The 26927-nt window shown below is 39.4% G+C and overlaps 1 protein-coding gene across 5 annotated transcripts in view; it reads right to left on the minus strand.

Annotated features, from left to right (window-relative positions):
- Positions 1 to 26927, minus strand: part of DLG5 (discs large MAGUK scaffold protein 5) — a 103191-nt gene that overhangs the window by 24726 nt on the left and 51538 nt on the right. For all 5 annotated transcript variants that reach the window (XM_033065659.1, XM_033065657.1, XM_033065658.1 and 2 more), the window contains exons 4-16: positions 22776 to 22919; positions 21133 to 21316; positions 17940 to 18199; positions 16559 to 16871; positions 12476 to 12706; positions 11251 to 11435; positions 10521 to 10646; positions 9764 to 9896; positions 6855 to 6982; positions 5055 to 5230; positions 4432 to 4535; positions 3705 to 3797; positions 1817 to 2836 (exon numbers count right to left, since the gene is read on the minus strand). In XM_033065659.1, coding sequence (XP_032921550.1) covers positions 1817 to 2836; positions 3705 to 3797; positions 4432 to 4535; positions 5055 to 5230; positions 6855 to 6982; positions 9764 to 9896; positions 10521 to 10646; positions 11251 to 11435; positions 12476 to 12706; positions 16559 to 16871; positions 17940 to 18199; positions 21133 to 21316; positions 22776 to 22919 — 3097 coding nt within the window. The remainder of the gene's footprint in view (positions 1 to 1816; positions 2837 to 3704; positions 3798 to 4431; positions 4536 to 5054; positions 5231 to 6854; positions 6983 to 9763; positions 9897 to 10520; positions 10647 to 11250; positions 11436 to 12475; positions 12707 to 16558; positions 16872 to 17939; positions 18200 to 21132; positions 21317 to 22775; positions 22920 to 26927) is intronic.

The following is a 26927-nucleotide window of genomic DNA, read 5'->3' on the forward strand; positions in this document are numbered from 1 at the left end:
AACAAGCAAAAAATCATTGTAATTCTATTCTATAATTTTCTTCTTTATCTGAAACCAACACCTACTTGCCACCTGCAACACAGCTTGGGCAGCACATTGACGCAACCACAATATGTCCCCATACATCCCTGGGTCACCAAAACCACCCACTCTGTTCCAGCTAAATAATCTCCTGGGCTAAGTCCCCGCCTACACATGTCCTTGTCACAGCTGGCAGCACTTTACTCACTCATTCCTCAGTATAGAAATATTACTACAATTATAACCAGGGCGGTGCATGTACTCATTGACAATGCACTACAACAAAGTATGGGACTATCAGTGCTAATGGAGCAACTTGACATTCTATATAAAGCAAACACCCCCTATTGAAATGTGTTCAGTATCTTGATCTTGTTCTGTTGTTACATACGTGCTAAAATAGGACATGGGAATATGCCTCTTTCACTTCTTGCAGGGCAGTTCTTGTGACCCTTCCCTTAGCCATACTGCTCCTCAGATCAAATCTGCTGCTTACAGTTACAAAATTAAACTCTTATTTTCTGTCATTTGTTGTGCTAGTTTTGGCTGGAACAGAGTTAAGGTTCTTCATAGTAGCTAGTATGGGCTATGGGTTTTTTATTTTATTGCACTGGAAGCACTGCTGATAACAACAGATGTGTTTTCATTTCATTAGGCACTGCTTACACAGAGGTCTAAAGCTTTCCATAACTATTTTTCCCTAAAAATGTTTGGGAATGCATAAGGAATGGAAGCAGACAAAACCAAATGGAAGCAGACCCAAAAAAAAGACATAAAAACCTGTCAATTGTTGTCTTACAACAGTATTTTTGCAGAATATGGCTCCAAGCCTGCACTGCTTCCAACTCAGTTCTCCCATCTGTATTGCTTCTAAAATTCTGTGAACAGGGTGGGATTACCCAGATATAAACAAGTAAGGGAAAAGAATATTAAATTCTAAATCATTATGATGTAAATTAAAAAAAAACAAAACCAAAACTACTCTTCTATAAACTTTGGCTTTCAGTTAAAAAATTAAAAAAAAAATCACTTATCTGCCAGATGAGCAATTCTGAGGCAGTGGACTTGAAATAATATTATTGATTATGTCACTTTATATAATGCATTCATCTAAATAGGTCCTTCACAGACCACAAAAAACTTTTCTTCCATCCACTCTATCAAGACACGACCCACCATCTTCTCAGCAGGGTTACTTATTCTAACAACTTATATGCTGATTTTGAACTTGCATCATATTCTAATAAATAGCTCACCTTTATAGTGTAATGGGTCTAACACCCTTTGAATTTCACATAAGATGTACAAAATTATTTTGACACATAGAAAGACTTACAAAAAACCCAACACTATAGGTAGTACACTTTCTTCCATTAAATTTTAGTTTTTTACAATTTTACAGACAACCAATCTGACTTTTTTAAAAGTTCAGAGACCCTATTTTCAGTTCTATAGCTGATGCTTTGTGTTCTTATTTATGTCTTTTCAGGCTGTCAAAAACACAGAAGAGCCCAGATGTTCCAACAAACAGCATGAAAACCTCAGGTATGGCAGCTAAGCAGAACACTAGCTTTCTGTTTGGTGGCCACCACTGCCTGTTAAATACTGGAACTCCACATACTGGTTTTGTATTCTGTGATAATGCCAAGTGCCACCTGAGCCTGAGTTCAGAGGACCTGAATTCTGAGGATGGGTTATGCTTCTCCTGCTCTGGTACAAAACTGGGCACCCAAAACCACACTGCTAACACACTTCAAGGTTTCTAGTTTTGCGCTTCAATATACCAAGCTTCTACCTGAAGTGCAGGATTAGGAATGGGCACAGGGGTCATTTTATGCCTCAGAGCAGGAGCCGATTTTGGCCGCGGTCTTTTAATCTCTGGCTCTTCAACTCTTTGAAAGCCAATGTCATCTTCACAGGACTTCCTTGAAGATAGGTGAGTGCAGTCCATTCCCTCCTCCCGATAATAATGCCCAGCATTCCTGCTGCGCCCCTTGAGAGTAGCAGAGTCCTGTTTAAGTGCCAAGGAAACTGGAGCCTGGGCAGTGGCTGGGCTGGTGGGTGGTGATCCTGTTGTTACCGTAGACTCTGATGCAGAGCTTGCCTGCTGTTTATGTTTAAATTTGATGGAGTCACTTCTCTTAGGAGGAGTTGGAGGAGTTGAAGCCACTTCAGCTTTTGATGGCTGAGGTGAATGGCCTGTCACCTGATTAGGGGAAAGGTACTCCAGTTTGGGAGGAGTTGGGGGCCTTTTGAACGTATCAGGGTCAAAGATAGATTTCCTTTGTTTTGGCTTTTTATACACAGAGAACTTTTCTGTTTCTGTTGCTGAGATATTAACCATGACTTTGGGCCAGGTACCACCACTATGCTTAGCTCCATGTCCTTTGTCAAATGCTGTCTCAACCATCATACAGCCAGCTCCTGTGGGTTCATAAGGCAGCCTTCTGTTGTCCAAGTCAACAGCTCCATAGCCTTGGTCCCCATATGTCTCTGGGTTGAAGGAGCTGAGACTGTGTTCTGAATTACTATGGCAGCTGTGCACTGTGTTCCTACGAGAGTCTACTCGCAATGTGTTACTTGGGAAAGGTTTGTGATCGCAAAATGAAGTGCTGCCCTGATCCCCCTGGTCCTTCTTGCCATCCATGATGTCTGGATTGAAAATGTCAGTCTGGGTTGAGCTGTTGAGTTTCAGATTTCTTTTATTTTGTGCTTGAATCTCTGATGCATGAACTCTACAGTTTGATATTTTTTCTGAATCCTTCAAATTCTCAAAAATATTTTGACCACTCCAAGATGAACTCTGAGGAAAAACCTAAAACAAAAACCACATGTGATCACCTTATTATTGTGGCTGATTTCTGTTTAGTATAAGTCATATCCCTAGCCTCCTTAATTTATCTATATCTGAATATACATTTAATAGTATCTTACAATTCAAAGCACAGAACATCAGATGAAATGAAGCTAGAAAATTTTTTGTAATAGTTTCAGAACAATTCCCAAAGGACAACTCGACATGGTGGTAAAAGTACTCAGCTGCAAGTAAAGAGACCTGCATTGTACTTCTGCCTCTGGTAAGTGATGCCAATAAGATAACTTTCATTGCCCATTTCCCTTCAAACATTTCATCTTCTTACCTTCTTAAAACCTAAAGCTCTCTAGATCTGAAATTATGACTCAAAATCCATGTGACAGGCCCAGAATAATGGGATTCTAAACTCAAAAAACCAAAACAGAATAAATATTTTGCAGAAATAAGCCTGAAGAACAAAGCCTTGTACTTAATCTTCATGATAGTAAGAGTTCAGTTTTCTGTACAGCTCCCTTCTGACTAAAAGCTAGCTTTCTTTAGACAGCAGCCAGTTTATCTTTCATGTACAAAAGTGCTGCACTCCGACGCAAAACCCAAGAAATCGCAAGAAATTGTAGTACTACTCATTTAATGTGACCAGCAAACAAATGGGAAAGAAGACAGTAAGTTAATCTCATTTCTAAATGGCACAAGAGCCTTACTTCGGAAATAACTGTTGAGGAAGTGTACCACCAGAGAAATGCATCCAGATGGTTGTCTTTTTCCCATTTTGATATACTAATTTTTTTCCACAGACTCTTCTTTGAGCAACTAGAATAATTCTGCATCAGTTCAACAGAATTCTGCAAGTTTAGCTTCTGCTACTCACCTTCATGAGTGATAGAGTAAGGGAATCCCTACAGTTTCGTAGCAGAGCTTCACATTCAGTAAGCGACTTGTTATCTAGTGCAATGCCATTGATCTGCAGACAAAAAAACCACAACAGACATCTGTAAATCAAAGGTAATAGGCAGAGAGGAGTTAAGGTGGAGTATCTCTGAGACAGGGAAAACACTAGTTTACACATGTATATGTAACTGAAGTCTGGTTGATGTTTGTGCATTTTCAAGAGTGGAGAATGGACAACTCCTGAGTCCAATCTGCTATTCCTGCAGAGACACAGGGTATCTCCACCAGCTCCTATGGTACCAGCATTTACAAGACAAGGAACCTCTCATTCAATGAAGGGATGCCTTTTTGGAACTGACCTTTCTTAGTCAATATAAGAATCACAGATATCATTACACACACATACACACACACACACATATAATATATCTGTAAAAAGATATATAAAAATCCAAGTGTGAAGAAGAAGCTAATGCTTCTGACAAAAATTCTCATATGAACTCAGGAAATAAGCTGCACATTGCATTCATCACTCAGCATACAAAAACATTAATTTAGAATAAATATTCAGTGAATTTACAGAAAGGACTTAATATTGCAAAAGTAAAATATTAATTGGAATATTTGGTATCCTAAAGAGTGGCATCAATGATAACACTTCAAAATAAATAAGAATTCTAAAAGGCAAATGCATTTTTAAGACTTACAGCAATTATTCTATCTCCCACAGCAAGGGAACCCTCTTTGGCAGCTGGGCTTCCGGGCACAACAGCAGCAACAAATACTCCATTTTCTAGACTGACCCCACTATCTGAAATACATTAAAAATAATTTGATTCTGCAATTCAAATATATTGCTCAAATGGCATGTCTGACCTGCCTGTGTAAGAAAGAAAATGACTAGCAATCCAGATGAATTTAAATTTCTGTAAACCTTTTCAAAGGAATAACAAGACACGGAAAACAAAGATTTTGAATATCCCAAACATTAATATAGTCGCACAAAAATGGGGTAACTGGGTTTAACAGACTTATTTACACTCCCATGAACATTCCAAACAGGGAGCTAACTAGAGACAAGTATTTTAAAAAAGAAGCAACTAAAACCCACCCAAGGACAAAACCAAAACTTGTACTTACAAAATGAAGCTATTGTCAATAACAGTATTCTTGGTTTGCTTTAAAAAAATTCATGAAAACTCCTCTCTAGGAGGTCATTTAGCATGGAAATGTGATTTAAGCAAAGGCTCAGAGAACATGTACCTTTATGTCAAGCCTTATTTGGCTGAACAAACATGTTCCATTTACATCCATCCTTTATAGTCATTACCTTTATGTCCAGAAACATTGATGTGAAGAGGTGTTATCACTCGCCCACCTAAAGACTTCCTTCTTCGAACCACCATATTAATAACACCTCCTCCATTTAGAACAGCTTTTATAACTTGTTTTTTATCCTTATTGGTAAGATCCACATCATTTATCTTCAGCAGCCAATCATTCACTCTGGTAGATATACAGAATTAGGCAGGTCAGTTATAAGCACACTTTGCTGGACAGAGCACATGAATAACGTTCCAGGAAAAGGCATGCAACAGAGCTGATCTCAATAAACTCATCCTTCATTATCTGGAGTTATCCATTCCTGAAAAAGCATTAAATAGCAGCTAAATGAAAACCAGGACTGCTAGTCTGCTCTTCACTATAGGAGGAGTATACCCTCAAATCACTAATGACTACTTCTTGTTTAAAATTAATGCTTTTAGAGAAGAGTTACTAAAAAGCTTCTATCCACATCAAGAATAGCAGATGGTTCCAAATGATCCCTTACTCTATTCTCCTGCTCTCTTGCCCTCCCTCAATAACTTACCCTCATGTCTTTACCAGAATTTAAATACAGTAAATTCACGAATACAAGCCGCACTGACTGTAAGCCGCATCTCTGGGTGTTGGCAAATATTTCGGTTTTTGTCCATAGATAAGCCGCACCCGAATATAAGCCGCTCTGTCGTTCGCAGCGAGGACCCGCGTGCAATTAGTAACAGAACCGCGGGAGGGCGGAGTTTACTGGCTGAGCTAAGGCTGTGCAGGCTCGGCCCGCTAGGGGCCGCTGACGGGGCCAGGTGGTCCAGCACGGTGCTGCCGCTCGGGGCCGGCTGCCGCTGCCCCTGGGCTCGGTCACCCCGGGTTGGCGCTGCCCTGCGGTGGCAGGCAGGGACGGAGCTTCCCCCGCTCCTGCCGCGGCGGCAGCGGGCGGGGACAAAGCACCCCGTCGGCTGCCCGAGCCGCGGCAATGGCTGCGCGGGGCTCCCGTCGGCTCCCTGGGCCACAGCAATGGCGGCGCGGGTTTCCCCCCCCTCCCCGGGCCGCAGCAATGGCGGCGCGGGCTTCCACCCCCCCTCCCCGGGCCGCAGCAATGGCTGCGCGGGGCTCCTGTCAGCTCCCCGGGCCGCAGCAATGGTGGTGCGGGCTTCCCCCCCCCTCCCCGGGCCGCGGTAGGGGCGGCCTGGGTCCCCCCTCTCCTCCCCGGGCCGCGGCAATGGCGGCGCCGGGCCCCCCCCCGTCTCTCCCCTGGGCTGTGGCAGAGGAGGAAAGAGAGTTCTCCCGCCTCTCTCCCCGCCCCCCGTGCTGCCTGCAGGGAGCCAGGCTCCACCCGCGGTGCAACAAAGTAGCGATTTGTAACAATCGCAAAATGCCGACTTTGCAGCTGCTCGGCTCAGCACTCTGGCAGGCACTTCTGAGGTTGTATTAGCCGCTCCTGATTATTAGCCGCATTTCCGGTTTAGGAGCAAAATCTTAGTCAAATTGGTGCGGCTTGTATTCGTGAAATTACTGTAAATATATCTAGGTTTGAGAAGATGATAATAACGGAGTAAAAAGGGCACAGTACAACAAAAGAACATTTCAAATTGTTTTGAGTTTTAAGTGCTGAGTCAAACAGTGTTTAATTCCTGTAATGCTTCTAGGCCTCAGTGTGATTTCCCAACCAACATTAATAATACACACACGGTAAATGATAAAGAAAAACGAAGTTCAAAATATGAAAATCATGAAGACAATTTGCAATATGCTCATATTTAGTTTATTGTGATCAAAAAACCAACAGGTGTTTTCCAAAGTTAGGTCCTACCTTAACCGACCATCAGCAATACTTCCTTTGTCAACTTTGGTAACGAAGATCCCGCAGTCTCCAGGGAGGTATGGCTCATTCACACCTTCTGCCACATCAAAACCAAGTGCTTTCAAGTCCATGTCATCCTAGTAAATATTAATGACAAGTGATTCCACTGCACTGACAGACAGTCTGTTACCAAGAGGCAATACTGCATGTTTGCACTATGCACTTATATTTCCAGGGTTCCTGCATCAGGTAAGTTTTTATTTTTTTGTTTGTAAATATATAACCTCCCATTTCCATTAGAATGATCCTCCTCTCTCAGATTAAGGTTTAAATAATACAAATGGGGAACTTCAACAAAGAGGAGCAGAAAAGCAGCTGAACATGTGAAAAAGTCCATTCAGACCCATATAACCTGTTTTAAGGTACAATGTAGGCTGTGTAATTACAAAACAAGGACATGTTTCCCAAGAATGGGAGAAAAAACAATTGCCAAGGTAAGGAAACAGCATTGTGTGTTAGTGGTGAAGTCAGGTAGACTTCTGCTGTGCTATGACTGGAGACCAGAAGCAAACAGGAAAAATGGCTCTAGCATTATGGGAGACCTTTTCTAAATACAGATTTAGAGGTGGTATTCTACCAAGACTGACCCAAACCAGATCATTCTTGATGTGAAAAGTGACAAAACATGGAAATTTTAATGTAGTGCTTGCTTTGGTAGATGATAAGGTCGCTGTAAGGAAAAAATTGATCCAAAAAAATAGTAAATTGGTATCAACTAACCACAAACTGATTTATTATTGCTATTTTCACTGTTCAATAACACATTTCTAAAAGTTAGAGAACTCTACTTGAAGCTGTGTGCTGGATCAACCATCTCAGCATACTGAAGGGTGATGATACTTGAAATTTAAAATCTAACATGAAAAAAAAAGTAGAGTCTAAAGCAGATGTGTAAATGTGGTTCAAGTCATCCCCTCAAAATCAGAAGGGCAAAATGTCTTCAGGGAGTACAAAAGATGTCTGATAAAAGCTGAAGATAAAGCATGCAAAAAGATTTACCAGAAAAGAAATTGAGCTAAAGCTGACAAAAATATATTAAAATCCTTAAGATTCTTCCAAATGTTCTATGTAAGACAAAAATTTCATAGGGAAGAACATGATGCTGCCATAAAATAAGGATCAAGTAGAGATAACAGTATCATTACACAGCATCAGAGTTGAACAGTGAGTATTATTTCTCTCAGATTTGCACTGAGTGATTGTGTATAACACAAGTTTAATCAGACAGGTGAAGTTTAAGCAAAAAAAAAGGGATTGAAATGTATTCAACTCTATAATCTCCATCCTGGAATTCAAATGCTGGTAGGTCAGCAAAGATTTTTATCCCTACATTTGATCAAGGTTGGCATGGTATTATTACTATAATTTGATAACAGCAAGTGTAATCCCTATGTTTAGAAAAGGGAAACACATTCAAATGACAAAGTGCAGATATTTGATCTCTGTGATGCAAACATGTAGAGTAATCTTTGAAGAGTAACTAAATAACTGTACATGAATGGAAAATTCATCAGGTTGCAATGTAAATCACAGGCACATCACATACTATAATTGCTAATTAATTTAACAGACAATGGAAAGGCAAAATTATTAGGTATCAGTTAAAACAGAGGAGATGACAAGGAACAAAACCAATGGAGCTAATCAGAAGTGCTGAAAAAGATTGATGAAAGGAAAATTATTACCCCAGAAAGAATTTACAGATGGTGATTCTGATGGATCAACACTGATATTCAGCTCATCTTATCTTTTCAATATGTATTTCAAAATATAACAATAATAAATAATATTTTTGTGTCAAAAAAGAAACATATTAGTGATTTTGTAGAGATGCACTGTCAGAACACAGCCAGATTTGAAGAGCATAAAAAATGACCCCTGAATATTGCAGTAAAATAGAAGGGATTTAATTTGACAGTATTTAATCACTAAAGTTTGTCATTCAGGAATGACAAAGAAATTCTGGTCTATACAGAAGCTGTTACAAATTAATCACAATCTGGAAGACTACCTGTGTATTTTATGTGTTCAAAAAAGTTACCATTAACAATGGGGTGTACCAACCAAACATTTCACATAGAAAAGCACACAAGAATTCCATACATTGCAGCAAATTAAAAGTTTTAGACTACAATGAAAAAAAGTGAAATTATAGGGAGAAAAATACTAGTAGGATAATGAGAGGAAGTAAGGTTATCTGAATTGCTAAAATTAAATACTTTACTTAATATGCCAAAATAGAAAAGGGATTTAATTTTCTCTTCAGAGAAGCAAGACATTAGCATCTCCTTTCATCCCAGATTTTCAAACTGGACAGTAATGTTGCCCTAAAATACACGTTCACCATGAATAAGTACTTTTAATACTTTAAAATTTCTAACCGCAGATCTGAGCAAAAGTAAGAGAAATAGTTCAGTGTAAAACATTAACTATTTTATGCATAGATTTTAAGTGTTATTGCCAGTAGAAGATTGGCCTCTAGTATCACCGTCTCCTTCACATCTAAAGTTTTGGCTGCCTTAGCACTGCCATGTTTGCAATGAATCACAAACTTAAACATCACTATCCTACATGAACCTGGGTACCCTGCAACTTTAGATGTGGGAACTATTTTTATTTATAACGCATATGAAGAAAATTACAAAGTTTGCATATAACAGCTTGGTTTTATCAACTACTTTTCTGTAGCTGTAACTGCACTTGCTGCCTCCATGTGCACCTATACAGTTTCCTTGCAAAACAATCAAGAACTAAAAAGACCAAAATCTTATTTTTAACCTTACCTAGTACTTAGAAGATTATAACTGGCTTCACAGCTATTTAGTACACAAGACAATGTAGTATATGATTTTACTTACTCTGTCTTTTTCAAATTCTACCACTTCTGTTTCCCATTCCAGAGAATCTGTATCTATGGCTGAATCATGGGAACTATGGGCCATCAATTGACGAAATCTGGCCTCCTTTTCCAATTGATTTTCCATCTTTTCCCTAGGCAAAGAAAATTATTACTTGCAGACACAAACAACATCATTTTAAATAAACTGAAAAATAATGTTGTGATAGATATTATATTTGATTTTCTAAATCAAAAATCCAAGCAGTGTCAAAAATTTCCTTCCGCTTCTGTCTTTCCAATATTCTTGGTCTGCTATCAAATTGACATTTCTCCATATTGTCTTAACGTACTCTTACATTTTTTGCAATTTTACATGACTATTCTCTCACATGTTCCAAAATGCATCTAATTTACTCTCAGATGAGCTCTATCAGTATGTAGGACATGATACACACCAGTGGCAAAACCTCTCCCACAAACCAGTGAGCAAACAGGTGAGAGTAACTAAGCTGCAATTAATATGACTTCAGTGAAAGGAACCCAACATTGTTTAAGTGTATCTCCACAGCATAAAGCTTACACTATCAGTTTCATTAATAAGATAAAACTGACACTGTCCTGCATAATAACTAAAAATATAGGTAATGCTTCCACACACAATAACATGAATGTCTGCTGCCTACAGCTGTAACAACATATGGTTCCGCTTAAGAGCAGATCTAACAAAAAGTTTTCATCACAAACTTTGATGCAGTTTGGTCATTTCTCTAACATACTTCAGTTCCTTCAGTTCACGAACAGCATCATTTTTCTGCTTTCTCATGTCATCCAGATTGCGAAGAGCTTCAGCCAAGTCACTCACAGCTCGGTCTCTCTCCCTCCTTAAGTTGTCACACAAAGTTCTTCAAAAGAAAAAGATTGCAATCTAGTTACTTAAAATCCTATTAAAGTAAACTGGTTTTACCACATTGTATAGTTAATGTAAAATTTCAAAATATCTGCAAAATAAAAAAGGACAAGGAAGAAAAAAATGACATATGCTAGGTCTTAATTCTTCATCCCTTCATCCTTTTCAAAACCTTATTTTTACTTATCTTCTTTAAACTAGCAAATAGAACCCTCACTTAAGTATTTCTCTTAGTTCCTTAGATATATTTAATAGCAAATATGTTGGATACTTTTTGTGCATGTCCCCACAAGCAAAGAATTATGTGCAGGACTAGAGCTCCAGCAGGATTATTAGTATAGCACGCCTAAAAGATTGCACGACTGGCTGTTCCCACACAGCAGTGCTGTTAGACTCAAGGGTATTTACTAGAGACATTTTGGTTATGAAAGCACAGAAAACAAAGATCTTTCAAGGTGCCCTCAACATATTTTTAAAAAACCACCATGTGACAGCTAAGGCAGAGGAAGTGCTGGCAAAACCCAGCCCAGAACTGGTGTGCTTCAGCTGCACACCAGGTGTTACAGAGATCACTCAGGTATCATCTAGCAGGTGTTTACCGTATGCTTTCCCTTTCTGCAACAATCTTATCCCGCTCTTGAAAGGCCCAATCCCTCCTACACTTGGCTACTTCTGCTTCCTGGACAGCTTCCTTTAGTTCTTGTGACATAGCCTCATATTGCTTCCGAAGCATTTCAATTTCTTTGTTTGCTCTTTCTATGTCTAGGGTAGCAGAATCTTGTATCTAGGAATTAAGAAACACAGGTAAGTATTTTAGGCACAATTTTTAGGTACATAAGCACAAACAGCTTTTACTATCTGTATGTTGCCTGATGCATTCAATTCTTATGATTTCAAGAAAAATACTCATTTATTTTAGCAGCAGCTTTGGGGAGAGGGTGGGAGAAAAGATAAAACCTGCTGTAATACATTTCATCCAGTAGCACACAAATTTATACAACTACGTGATGAAGAATCCTCACTTCAAAATAACACCAGTGAATGTTTCATATTTCAGAGATGACATTCTGTGCTTCAATCTTGTGCTGCTTAGCAGACAGAAAAAACCTGTGAGTATACTTAAAAATCAGATACACTACTATATGCAACTGCATATAGTATTTATAGTATATATATAAACTATATATAAACAACACATCTTTCCTGCAATAACACCTGTTATTTACCCTGAGACAACAATCCCACGACTTGGGATTCATACAGGTCCCTGAATTCCAAAGCAATGAAATTGAAGAGCAGTGGAATTGAAATAAAGTTTTCATTTAATGCTTCTTGGTTTAGATAAGAATTACTTCATTCTCAAGTTAACTTGTCCCTCCAAAATTCCCTATTTTGAACAAGAGAGATGGTGACAACAGTAAGACAAATACACAAAGAAAACTCCAAGCTTGCAGCACAATAACACAAGCCAACTACAACAGTACAGCCCACCAGAAGCTGTGGGCTTGCAAACAACCGCGTGTGGTTAATTTCAAGAATATAAATGAAACAAATGAATCTAGATTTATTGACTTACAATTTGGTTAAAATGCAAACTTTTTCTAGTTATATTTATAAATAGAATTTTAATATAAAGCACAACTGTGTTTCTTCCAAACAAGAATTTCTGTCAGTACATCTTGACGAACATACGTGCACATGTTTGTATTTTAGAATGACTTGAGGAAAAGAGGGAAGACTCCCAATGTGCCCAAACCTTTCATCTCTTGCAAGTTACTGACTTAACTAAGCTAAGAAAAAGGCATTAGTAAAAACTTTTAATACCTGACGGGCTTGATAATATTCCCTTAGCAGATGGTCTCTCTGGATGATAGCTTCTGTTCTCTCTTTCCTGGCAACATCTCTTTCTTCCTTCACTGTCTCTATATCCTTGCAAGCTTGATCAAGTTCCTTCTGGGCCTCAGCTTTGTCCTTCACTTCATGACAGTATTTTTCCAGTAACTCATTCCTCTCACAAATTGCTCGATCTCTTTCCACTAGAGCAGAGTTTAGTTCCTAAAACAAGACCCATTGTTTGCAGTCGGTTAAGTTCAGAAGGAAATAGTTCATCTTTCCAATTGAATACATGTCATGACACCTTAGAAGCCTAGAGAGTTCAACACTAATATTCTGAAAAATGGAGGCAGATCACATTACATACAAGTAAGTACTAGCAAAGAATATTAAATGTGGTATTAAAAAATATCACACCATCACATGAGCACACTGCTTCATGAAAAGTAAGTAAGATTCTGGGAGCACTGATAGCTTTGAGGAACCTAAATGAGAAAAGGTTATTAGCCAGATAGAATTGGTGTTTTTTTAAAAAAAAGTTGTTAAATGTGGCAAAGGGTAAGAATATATTGCAAACATTTTTAAACAACTGCTTCAATTTTACAGGACTGAAATAATGTAGACAACCCTGCTACATAAGCATCTTACAGTTCTCCATAAGTATTAAAGGAACATTAAAGTTATATGCCATTAAGATACCAATGTGCTACAGAATGTTGAAGATAAAACTACAGTATTCTATAAAGCAGAATGACAGTACATCTTAAGTGTGGAATTCAACTGAATTGTAATAAAAAAGGTACAGCAAATGCAGAAGTGTTCTAAAATAAAATCTGCCCTTCTAGAATTATTTAAATTAGACTTCCCATTAAAAGAATGGGTCACTGAAACAATCCAATTTCATGTCACTACATTTTCAGATGGCTCAGGTCTCTAGAAGCATTTAGCCAACGTCAACAGAGAAGTCCTCTTACACATAGGCACTCCTAGCTGGAAACTACTGATGTTTTGATTTCTAAAAGCTCACCAAAGACTGCTGACATCTCAAAAGCAAAAGAAAGAAAGAAAGGGTTGAAGTGTTTAAAGACAGAAACACATCATGTAATAAACTGATTTTCATTCTATTTACCTCTACAGTTTGCAAAGAATAAAACGGAGTATTTAAAGCACAGATGACAATTGCACTTTGCTGTACTAACAGAATTGTTTTTGAGATGTGCATCTAATTAGGGCTAGTCAGACTATTAACAGTAACATTAAGAGTGCCATTTTTGCTGTAGAGTAGCAGAGAAGTACTGAATTAATGACTCATTCTGTAAGTGAATCTCTATTACCATAACACCCAAGTGCTTTCAACACCACTAAGTCCTTCCTTGCTCAGTAACTCTGAAGATAGAAAAATCCCTGAACTGTCTGTTGGTGTAGACAAGTTTTAGTACTGAAAGCACCATTTTGCACAGTTTAACTACAGTTTGTAAAAAATGTGCATTCAAAAGTGTGTGTAAAACTTACACAAAAATATGAAGTCTTTTCCCTCAAGCAGCTGAGATGAAAGTCACCAGGGCAGAGGGAAAGTTCTCAGCAAGGCCTTCACTAAGCAAGAATTTACAGTCCTTTAAAGTGATTGGAAAAAATACACACTACACAGTTTAATCCAGCATACTCAACATAAACCATCTGAGTAAGAGTAGCCATTGCCTCCAGTGTCCAGTGGTAAAATGTCACCTCTTTTTCCTATGACATTTGCATAAATTACAACTACACAGCACAGGGGAATGCACCATTTGGCACTGACTAGAACAGCTTCTGTTTGAAAACAGTAGAGCAGTTGGAGTTGAATGATTCTGAATTTGTGAATTACTTTTATGTTTTAAGGAAGTTCACACATCTGAATATAACATAAGGACAAAATATAACAGATCTGTTAAACTGAGGGGAAAACCGACTATCACTGACACGAAACATAACATGATGAAACGTAAGTATTTGTCAGAGTAAGAGATCATGGGAAACAAAAAAACACCATTGGAAAAAGGAGAGAGGGAAATCTCTAACATCCAATCCCTTTGAGTGGGTGAGTTCATGAGAACTTAATCCAAAATTGTCCATTAGTGCACCAATAACAAGATTTCTTCTATCATTTACAAATTTCAGAAAATTAGTACATTTTAGATGTCTATTGAACCAATAAGTTTGGGTACGTGTGACTAAAAAAAGCTTAAATGTTTAACTTGGAAATTAATGTCTGACCTCATCAGTAGTTGCTTAGATATAATGCTTTAAAAAATTTTGGTTGCTTTACAATTTCTCCAGGATACCAAAGGCATACTAGCAAACACAAGCTTCAGGGAAGAAGCTACATTTAAAATTACCTAAATGGGTTAAAAAAATCAATGAGCAGTACATATTAGGGCACTTAAAGGTGCCATATATCACAAGAAAAGTGAAAACCACTAAGTTGCCTTTCCAGACAGAGCCAGAAAAATTACGCACTGAGAGGATAATACCATTTACAGAGGACATATTTCAGGATGCTGTTTCAAGTGAATTGATACATTGATCATACACGTTTTAAATGTTTCAAACATTTTCCTTACTCGATCTACAAAATCCCTTATGCAACAAGCTGCATATGCAGCTGCAGCAAGCCAGTACTATGTGCACAAGAACATACCTCTTTACAAGCAGAAAAGTCATAGCTACAGGAAAGAAAAAAAGGAACAAAAAGACAACTCAAGTATGGCTATTTTATGCCTTTTAGAACACCACAGCAGCAGTTATTTCTGCTTTCTGAAGGGCCAGTTCTGGGCATGAAGAAAAGCATGTGTCTGCCCTGCCAGCACCACTCCCCAGTCCTAGGCACTTGCTGATTCCTGTTCAAACACCACTTTAAGTCAATACCCATGTATTTAAAATTTTAATTCCCTGCCCCTTAAGGCACTTCGGCAAATTACTCATAGCGCCACAATGACAGATATAACAAACTGGAGCAGAATGACTAATTGTGGCTATTTCCATGAGCTTTCTTAACCTGATCCCGCTGAAATCAATAGACATTTTGATTGGCTTAAATACTTTGATGAACGTAGATGAGTTATGAAACATATTAAAACCTCACTCACTGTAGAGCTGAATTACTGAGCTGACAAATATTCAGGGTTGGACAATACGACTTCTTAAAACCAGAATTTAGTCATACTTAGAAGCTCTGATGCCATGTGTTACAGTACACATAAGTTCCTCTAAAATTGATGTTATTTATTTAAAAGAAAGCTCCACACTTATTTTTTTGCAGGAATATTTTGTTCAGAGGTAATGCTGCGAAAAGAATAAAATGAGATTTATAGGCAATGGAATATGTTTGCTTGTATCTATTTCATGCTGAATTAAGTATTTGTAAACCAAATAGTCAAGTGAATGCATGTCAGCGGAAATGAAAATGAGCAGCCAACTGTGTTCTACAAATCATACCAGCTTCATTCTGACATGGCTGTAATATAAGCATTTCAAGAACATATTGCTGAAAAATAGGAAGTTCTGGTTTCACATACTTTAAGGCATGCCTGAATTCTAAAGAAAAAAAATCTTCAAAATATCCTCTTTAACTTAGAGGCAGTAGAAGGGCAAATGAGTAAGAACATGCATATCAGCACAGGCTTTGCATAAGTATTTGAGATTACTTGATCATGTACTGTCTTAAGCCACTGCAGATAGTCTACCCCTATATAGCTATACTATATATAAACCACCACAGAGGTTAAAAGTTTAAAATCATGAATATTTAGAGTTATATTGTTATAGACAGCATTACTTAAGACGACATAAAAGACTTAAAGACTATAAAAGACAGAAAAGGAAAGGATTTATAATATTTAGGACAGAATTAACTACAGAGCAAATTTCAACTGGCAGGTACTCTGCTCAAACAGAAATTGACAGCAAAAAGGAAAAAGTCAGAACACAACTTCCTTTTCGCAGTGGATTCCTATTTACATTAATCAGTCACGCATTCCTGATTCCAGCATCAACAACATATACTCATTTTCCTTCCCCACTAAAACAATAGCTTAGTACCTGTCTTAAAGCTTCCATCTCTTCACTGGCCACTCGCTTCTCAGAAGAAGTGTTCTTCAGCTTGGACTCTGCAAGCTCCAGCTCTGTTTGGAGCTTATCCACCTCTTTGATTACTTGATCTCTCTCACTCATAATGAGGCGGTACTCATTGAAAACTGAATCCCTTTCTTCCTTGTACTTTTCTGCATCCTTGGTTGCTTTCAGCTGCATTGTTTTGAACCTTGTCACCTCTGACTGTAATCGCTCCATCTCTCTCTGCAACTCTTTGTTTTGTGCTGTGGCGTTGCTTAGTTCCTGCTGTACTGATTCAAACCTGAAAACAAGCAGAAACACTAGTAAGACACTTGTTACTCATCTTCATACATTAAGGATTTGGCTGGGTAACCAAATGTATCCATTGGTAAAACATAACCACTTGTTAGAAAATGTATTCTCTGTGCTGCAAATAACCATTGCTTCAGGAATGTTAGTGAACCTTAAGGAATATTGCAGAACTTCTTTAACCATAACTATAAGGAACCATTTATGAATGTGGAGAAAACCATTTTTTGGCTTTGTTCTGTGAGAGTTGTGTATCACCTCTAACAGTCAATGAAAACATTCTTAACACACCCATGGATGCTCTCTGCAGACCTTGTGCATGCTGATGTCCTTCCCACCTCGTATGTTTAACTGCATAGGTTTGGTAGGAGCAGAGAGGGGCTAAGTGTGCTGTGAGTGTCTGAGTCCTTCTATTTTAACACATGCAGCACTTGTAGCACCTTCTCAGTGAAGCAAGGCTTCACTGCAGCCAGAGAACTCTGCCACTAGCCCAAAGTCCTGCCTCATAGTCCCACACAGTCTGCAATTCTGATACCATGAAAAGTTAACTTAGGCTTGAGATGACCTTCATTTGGAAAACACCTTTAGAAATTATATTCTCTTATGGGTTTACTTTTAGTATTTAAATAAGGAGATATATACACAGGTTCACCATGAGTTAAAGAATTTGTTTGGAACAAAGTCTGAGGTTTAACAAAATTCTGGTTACATTTGACTCCTGTATCTACAACTAAAACATAGATTGAAAAGCAGAGTATCCCTTTCTCACACAAGCTAAACAATGGTAAAAAATTCCTCATACAATTCCAAAACCGTAAATGAGAAACCCTTTTCTAAAGAAAATGCTCCATTTCTCCAAATTAGTGTCCCCATCACACAATCTAGAACCTTCCAGAAAATTTTAGATAAATTCACATTCTTACTCATCACAGCAAAATTATATAACACTAGAGGAAAATTCTACAAAAAAATATTAGAAAGGTATTTGTGATTCTAGCACAATGGAAATAAGATGCTACATTAGAACTGGCAAATCAAAGGTACTAAAATTGGGCTATACCTCCTAAGAGAGGATGAATATTGCTGCTGGAAATGAATTGCTGTGTCCCTTTGCTTCATTAGCATGTCAATCTGCTTCTGAAGACGTCTGTTCTCCTCCTCAGCCTGCTCCAGGCGGCTCAGGTCTGTGTTGTGACTCGCGATCTTCTCATTGTACCGTTTCCTCAGGGCGTCGTAGTCCTTCTTCACACCCTCCAGCTTGTCCATGGCTGTGTCATAAAGCTTATTGAGTATCTCTGATGATCCATTTTGCTTCATAACCTTAAGAAAATGCCAGAAACTCTATCATTAACCTTTCCGGTAATCAGTTAAAGAAATTGGATTTAAAATACATACATAAGAAACAAAATTAGGATAAAAACATATTAACCAATTTTAGTAATCATTCTTTTTAATGACTAAGGAAAGACTGAACCTCTTTTAAGTGCCACTGTTACTCTAAGCATTATTTCATCTGCTTTCTGTTGAGTTAAAAGTCTGCTTTATCACAAGGGCACAAGTGTATGAAAATTTCTCTCTAATGGCAATTGTTATGAGCACCTATTAAACCCATGTGGTTTTTGAAGTACTTGCAGTATCAACAAGAGGTAATCACTACTTGATGACCAAGATGATAGTGGTAATTTAGGAGATGCCCACGAGGTGGCATTCACGATAGTTTGCCTGTATCCTCTGAATGAATTAAATAATTAAAAACGTTATGAGAATAAAATCTACCCGCAATATGCTATACATTCAGGCATATTATTTTAATATTCATACAATATTTCATCTGAGAACTTCCCACAGAGGTTTGTGTTTCAAAAAGCATACATAAAAGATGAACAGGAAGAGAAAAATCCATTTAAACATGAATAAAGCCTGACCTGAATGTTAGCTTCAAATTTACATCAACGTAGTAATCTTGCTGTAAATTGCAACACTGATGATATATGACCAGCAACAACATAAGAAAGCCCTAATGAGTGTCAGCCATTCTAGCTCTTGTTCATTCTCAAAAAGCAAAAACTGTGCCTAAAATAAAGCCTCTAAAGTATTTTTTCTATTTTTTTTTTTAATTCTATGCTCCTTTTTTTCTGGTTTTGTCTTTTAAATTGAAATCTGGCCCTGATGGAGCAGTGGGAAGAGACAGCACCTCTCTATATAGAGGTGTTGTTAATTTTATAACACTAGCATTAGTCTACAGAGGTGTGTCTCTAACTATCTGAAAACAAAAAGTATTAAAGAACTAGAAGGAAAACAGAAGAAAACACGAGCTCTATAAAAATCTGAAACTCAACATGCAGCAGCTACCCTGCACAAATTGGCTCCTCATTTTTGTATCTTATATCCAAGCAAGGACCAGTTCCTGAACATGGAGGAACCTGGATGCCTGTAGACCAGAACGGAAGGGGAGAGCAAGAGGCTTCCCACTCTTCATTGTCACTCAAGAAAGCCATTTTCCTGTAGACTACTTCCCACATGAGGTTATGAACAGGGTTGAGAATAAATTATTTAGGAATTCAAACAGAAATACCACTTTTCACTGTCTAAAGCATATATGCAATGTATTTATGTTGAAAACACACGAAATAATTAAAGAAAAGAAGGACTAATACACAAGAATTTGGATGGAATTCAGCATAAACTAGTTAAGACAGATTTGCCAGAGGAAGATGGACACACCAGTGCATTAAACGTCTCACATTCAAAATCCCAATGAAAGAAAGTAAATAGTCCCAGCTGGCCCAAGGAACACAGCCATGGCAACATGAAACTCCGTATGTGAGCAGCAGAAACTTAAGCTGGTCAGCTGCTACACAGCAAATCCATGACAATCCCACACAAAGGGTAATTTGATCAAAAGCTTTTGCTCTCTGAGGCCACCAAGACGTATTTTGTTATGGCCTGACAACGGAACACCACGTCAGAGGGATCAGCACAGAGTTAGACTAATTCATACGAGAAATTACAGGGACAAGATAAGACTTTTGGCACCCCTTCAAGACACCATGAATCACTCTGACAAGCTGAGAAATGGAGTTACACAATTTTCCCACTAAGTCACATACATCATTTTCTTTAAAGGTTTAATCATGATGTTGACATGAGACTGGATTTCTTTAAATCAATCCTTACAACGATGCTTCAGCCTCTTCTGTGCTTCCAGATAATTCCAAGTTTCAGGACAGAAGGGCAAAATGGAATAGCCTTCTCTCAGAGGTTTTGCATCCCTGCTTTGCAGACTGGGAAACTGAGGCACAGACCAATTAAGCTATTTGCCCAGGCTGACACAGCAAACCATTTCTGCTGTTTTCTGAACCAAGCCACTAAACAGTTTCACAGCAGAACTCATAAGGTAGAAAAATGGATAAAAAGGAAGAACAAATCTTCACTCTTCTTTGCATTATCTTCAAGCACCTCTTAAAGTACTCTTCAGCACAACCAGCTTGCTTTGACCTTTGCCCCTTCTACCCTAGCAAATAATTATTTTGGCTTGCATAGATTTTGCTTCTGAAGCCTAATGTTTGACTTGCAAGTTTGCCATGAGAATCAGCCTACACACAGTGAACCCAGATATTCTGTTTAACCATTCTACATGTCACTGTAACAATTCTAACTAAATGAACAGACAAGAGGTGAACAGCGGACCTGATGCAATCCGTTGCTCCTTAGCATTACTCTTTTCTGAATTTTCAGAATATGTGAATACCACTGACCAGGAGACAGCCTGTGATACAAAGTTCTGAAATTCCAGTCCTGAAAATTTTGTCTCTTTTTGTTTCAAGTTCAAAAACATTAATCATAATCAACCTTTTGTGATTCCTCCCAAAAATCAACAACAAACATATCATGCAAGTTTAAAGTAAGCCCTGTCCCATAAAATAGCCTAGGAAAACAGTCATCTTTTTAATCACTTTGCAATTTTAAGTTAGATTTCTGATGTCTTTCCATCCATTTTTTAAAAAATCATGCAAATACCATCTTCATGTACACTATTTCATCTCTACATTTAAATACTCCTTATTCTTTTTTTTCCAACTAGACAAAGAAAAGCAATTAGCAATCAAGATGTCATTGTCTTCCCTAATAGTGTACAAAGTAAGGAGGCTGTTTGGGACCCAGCAAGGCACTAAAGGCAGCACATTCAGATTTCTCCACAAAAGGAAGTAGCCCCGATGTGTTCCAGCACACACACTGCAGGCTGTGCTCACCTGCTGCTGCTGGCTGCGCAGGTCTGTTATCTCCTTCTGATCCTCATCGTGCAGCCTCTTCATCTCCTCGCAGGACTGCTGCAGGTGGTTGTGCTCCCTCACCAGCTGCGTGTTCTTCCTCTTCAGGGTGTCCATGTCCTCCTTCAGCTGTGACTGGTCGCTCAGCAGCCGGCTGTGCAACGTGCTGTCATGGCACACAAAAAACGTTCTTAGAGGCCAGCAAGGACAAAGTCCTGGAGTAATTCACTTCAAGTATGAGTTTCCTATCAAGGAAGCAGGCCAAACTAACTCAATTCTGTGCATTTGTGTATTCCAAGCAACAGGAAAACGAACAAAACCAGAAACAAACAAGGATGTAAGTATGAAAACACACGGACGTACACAGCACTCTTAAACCTGATGAGAAGAGATGATGGATTTACACCACCTGTCAATGCCATTTCACAGCCATTGAAAGCAGGAAAACACAAATAGCATCATATGATGATTCTTGAGATAAAAGGAATTATCCCACCAATCATTTCTACTTTCTCTTGAGCTTGTCAGCCAAGCAGCAGTTAAACAAAACACAGATGAAAATGACAAAAATCCCCTTGTGTGCTACTGCTTAAAAAAAAAAAAAAACTATCAAACTATCAAAAAAACTCCACAAACAACAAAAACACACTTTGAATGTTTCAATTACAGTCAAGATAAAAATTTCCTCCAAATGTCATTATGCCAGCTATAATTATTGAAAGAAATACACTGTCACTTAAACAACTGAGAGCCCAGGAGGAGGTTATAATTCAGAATAAAATTCAAACTGTAAGCCTAAAACTAGACTAAACTAATGCTGGAAAAGAGCAGATAAGTCAACTGAATGTGTTTTACTAGTGCAGATCAAAAAAGTAACTTTTGGATACTGCCAAGCATTTATACTGTTGAAACAGAACAATTCTACTTCAACTCTCATACTTGTTGGTAAATACTTAAATATATATTTAGAATGTAAATTCTTTTATACATGAGATATATTGTATTTCTCTCTTATGAAGTGAAATACCAACGTTTCATGTAAAGAATGACCAAAGCATTAAAAAAGTTTCCTTAAAATTAGAACAATCTGTTAAAAAGCATTTTCAGAAATTATATTCCCACAATTAAGCATATGCAATCCTTACATGTAGGTTATTAACCTGCTGTTATTCAGATTTCAGTGCAAATGATAAATTCTTTAGAAGGCCAACTTTTTTTTAAAAAAAGAACAAAGGGTTTTAATAACTACTGCAGGAGAAAGTAACAGTTGAATTAAACCAGAGTTAAATATATTAAAAGAGAGTAAGAAATTCCATTCTCTTGTATCATATTCTGCTCTCTAGTCTGACAATAAACTGTTAGATGGCAACTTCCAATCAGTCATCAGGCTTGTTTTTTGACCCCATGAAGACATTGGGGATTTCTAGCTCAAATTCCTACAAGTAAAACAGGCAGTCCTTGATCATTTCAAATGGGCCAGAAACGTTTTATCTGATGCAAGCATCAATCTTGCAATTTAATTGGAAAAACAGCATTAAAAAATTACTTGATTACCATATTCTAATACTTTTTGATCTAGTTCCGACTGGTAAACTCTTACCTTGTACAGCTTTACTAATACTTACTGATAAAAATCTGCCTCTTTTGCTGCTTCTTCACACCTTTTCAGTGTCTTGGTGTGTTGATTCTGCAGAGACTGTAGGTCTGACATGGCCTTCATACACTGAATCTTCAGCCTTTCATAATCATGATTTGGTTTTGGACTAGGCCTTGCATGGAAAAAGAATATGAGGTCAAACATCAGGTACTAAAGTACAGTAATTTCACGAATACAAGCCGCACCAATTTGACCAAAATTTTGGTGGAAACCCGGAAGTGCGGCTAATATTCCGGGGCGGCTAATCTATTAACAAAATTCTAAAAGCTGCCAACACGGAAGTGAGAGCCCGCGGCAGCCCCAAGCCAAGCTGGAGCCCGGCCGGCCCCGGCAGAGGTGGGAAAGCCTGGCAGAGGCGGGGCCAGCAGTGCGGGGGGCGGGCGGCAGAGCCTGAGCCAGCAGGGCGGGGCAGGGAGGGCGGCAGAGCCTGAGCCAGCATGGCGGGGGAGCCCGGGAGAACTGGGGCTAGCAGTGCAGGGGAGCGTGGCAGAAGCAGGAAGGCCGGCGGGTGGGGCTGCCTGGCAGCGGGGGAAGCCCAGCAGAATCGGGGCCAGCAGCGTGGGGGAGCCCGGCGGTGCGGGGGCCTGCAGTGCCGGCCAGGGCGAGGAAACGCGGCGGCGGTGCAGACGGGAGGGGGCGGCCGGCGAGCCTGGTGGCGGCGGCGGCAGCCCTGCTGGCGGGGCGAGCGAAAGCGGCGCTCGCGAAGCGCCGCCGCCGCTCGCGGAAGCGCCGCCGCTCGCGAAAGCGCCGCCGCCGCTGCTCGCGAAGCGCCGCCGCCGCTCGCGGAAGCGCCGCCGCTCGCGAAAGTGCCGCCGCCGCTGCTCGCGAAGCGCCGCCGCCGCTCGCGAAAGCGCCGCCGCTCGCGAAAGCGCCGCGGGGCGGGCGCGGCGCTCGCGAGGCGCGGCGCTCGCGAGGCGCGGCGCAGGGTGAGCGAACGCGGCGCGGGGCGAGCGAAAGCAGCAGCGGGGCGGGCGGCGAGCCCGGCGGCGGCAGCCCTGCCAGCCGGGCGAGCGAACGCGGCAGCGGGGCGGTGCTGACGGGAGAGGGGGGCCAGCGAGCCCGGTGGCGGCGGCAGCACCACCTGGCCAGCCCCGCCGAGCCGTGGCGCTGAGCTGGGCCACCCGGCCCCGTCGGCAACCATGAGCGGGCCGAGCCTTCCTGGCCCCGCCCCGAGCCAGTAAAGCCCGCTATGCCGCGATCCTGTTACTAATTGGCCAATTTGTGAAAACTGCGCACGGATTCTCGCGACGAACGAAAGTGCGGCTAATATTCGGGGTGCGGCTTATCTATTGACAAAGACAGCAACATTGTCGAGGCACCGGGGGTGCGGCTTATAATCCGTGCGGCTTGTATTCGTGAAACTACGGTAAATGAAAAGCCTGGGAAATTATCCAACAAAAAAAATGCCATCACACAACTGCATTAATTCAAATACTTGCCAGTTCCCATTAAGATGCAGCCACTAACAAGAAGTCACTGACTTGAACTTATGTCAGTTTTATATTGCAATGTAACATCTAATAATGGGATTATTTGGTCCAATTATCACTAACATGGCCAAAAACAGTACTGAAGCTGCATGTCCCTCTCTTGTGAGCAGCAGCACTACCACAGAACAGAAGTTCACTGATACAAGAATGAGTCCATCACAGCACACTCGAGTTGCCTGCGCCACCACACAGAACTTGCAGTGACAAAGGTCAGACCTGCAGGGAGGGCAGGGCTGGAAGAGGCTGCCCAAGCCAGCTGGGCATGCATGGAGACGTGGGCTGAACAAAGCTTCTCACAGGCAGCAGCTGGAGGACCTTGTCCGTAACTCCCTAAGAAAACAGGCTTAAGAGAAAGACTTCCAATGGGACATCCAACACACATCTGTGCTGGCAGAGTTTGACCTGTTAGACCAAGACATTGTGCTGAATTACACACCTGATTGTGCGCTACCATATTCTTTTAAGCTACTATAAATAATGAGAAAACATGTCAGAATCTACCTTGCATTTCCATTAGCTAATTATTTGAACAAAATTTGGGTTATTAGAAATCTCCAAAGCAATATAATCTCCAACAAGCATTTTGCAGTAAACTGAACAAAACAAAAGCCAAAATAAGTCAAAATACTTTTGTACTTAAATTTCTTTTGGATGATTGGTAGAAAAGTATTCTAAAATAATCTACATGGTCAAGAAATTCATCAGCATATATTATGTCCAGAATGTATGGTACTTGTACATGTATTTTTATTTGCAGATTAGAATTAATTAGATTTGTATATCATGGTAGAAACTAAATTAGCAGGATTATATTTTCTTGCTTTGTAGCACTAAGCTTCTAAAAGAGATTCTGAATTGAACTGTTCCTCCTCTCTACAGTCACAGGATTTTTGCACCATTGAATTTTCTAGTTTCAAAATGAAGCTTCTGACATCTGTCCCTGTATCATCTCCTGGGTCTCTTATAACCCCAGAGGCAAAAAGAAAAAAACCAAGCAAACCACCAAAAGAGAAAACTAATGCCTCCAAAAGAAAACAATTGCTTTCTAATTTAACTCTGCTTGTTCTCATATCAGACTTGCTCCATTGCTGCACAAATGACTCTTCTTCCCCCAAACCTTGAACTGCCCCAAATGGCTTCCCCGTAAGCACAGCCTGAAAAGCAATCAGAATTTTCTTTGCTTCATTAAAAAAATAGCAACATGGATTCTGGGACTGAAATGCAGCTGGAGATAGAATCAAAATGAAAATGGTTTTGCACTACTGCAGTGGTAGGAGTTGTTAAAAAATAGTAAAAAAACAAAACTTAAAAAAAAATGCCAGCCACATCTGGTTCACAGATTTTCAGGGGGTGTGTGTATGATATAAGGTACTTTTGGTAACTCATTTGCATCTGGGCTGCTGAATAGTGAGGCCTTCAACTGCAATTCCTCCTTTTCTCCTTTCTCAAGGGAAGTGCTTCTGGGGAAAAACAAAACAAAAACCCCCTTCCTTCATTAATAAACTTAATCAAAAATTAAGATCCAAAATCATGTAAAGTAACCAAATATTCAAGTCATGTCTACAGGGTGTCTTTTATGGTATTTTAAAACTCATTCTTTAGGGGTAGTAAACACAGTGTGTTACTCACACAGTATTATGGACTTCACCACAGCTAGTGAAGGGATTACTCTTTTAAAATACAGACATAGTTAGCATAAATTAAACTTGATTTTAAATGTTTACACCCTTGACAGAATCACTAAAACCCAAGTCATTGATTTAAATTAGACCTTAGGGTGAAATTATTGAAAGTAGATACCATCTGTCCACCACAGTCTTTAATGACAGCATTAATTGGAGTACAGTTTAATTCTCAGCTGTAACATTAAGCTTACTGAGACCTATTAACAGATGTTCACATTAAACTATTAGACCACTCTGAAAGCTATGGTCAAACTTGTTCTACAAGTCTAACATCCATCACATGTGTTTCATATATTGCTGAACTAACAAAAAAAAACAAACAAAAAACCACAAACAAAATCAACCAAGCAATCAAAACCCAAACCAACATTAAAAAAACCCAACCAACCACCTATAAACATATGGAGACCATGTAGGTAACTACACAAGTTAAACAACCTACAGAGTGAGGAAGGACCAACAATGCCACCAATACCATTCTGCTTTCTACCTCTTCTACATGAAATAAAAGCCACATGGATATCAAAGGCCACATGTTGCACACTACTGTTCCAAAGTTTTATGTCTCAGCAAGAAAAACAGGAATAAGAGAAGAAGGAATACTGGTCAGAAGCCAAAAATCAAAACTGCTGCAAGACAATAGTCCATTCAACTGCATATAGTGGCTGACTTTTGTTTAAGCAAGACCACCACAGTTTTATGCTAAAATGCCCCAGAAAATGCCAAAAATTATGATTTCAGTAAAGGAGAAATATCAGTTACTACTTTGGAAGCACTAGTTCAAATATTAATAAAATTTTAAATGCTAGTGTCAAAGGACCAACTGTTTTTCTGGTATTTGTATAAGAAGTTCAAAAATCCTTCATGGTAAAGTGGAATTACCCTGGCCATAAAACAAGGCCACAGCGAGACTGACATTTACATGTATCTGATGCTCACATAAAA

Source organism: Catharus ustulatus, chromosome 8 (genome assembly GCF_009819885.2).
Source record: "Catharus ustulatus isolate bCatUst1 chromosome 8, bCatUst1.pri.v2, whole genome shotgun sequence".
NCBI classification, from domain to species: Eukaryota; Metazoa; Chordata; class Aves; order Passeriformes; family Turdidae; genus Catharus; species Catharus ustulatus.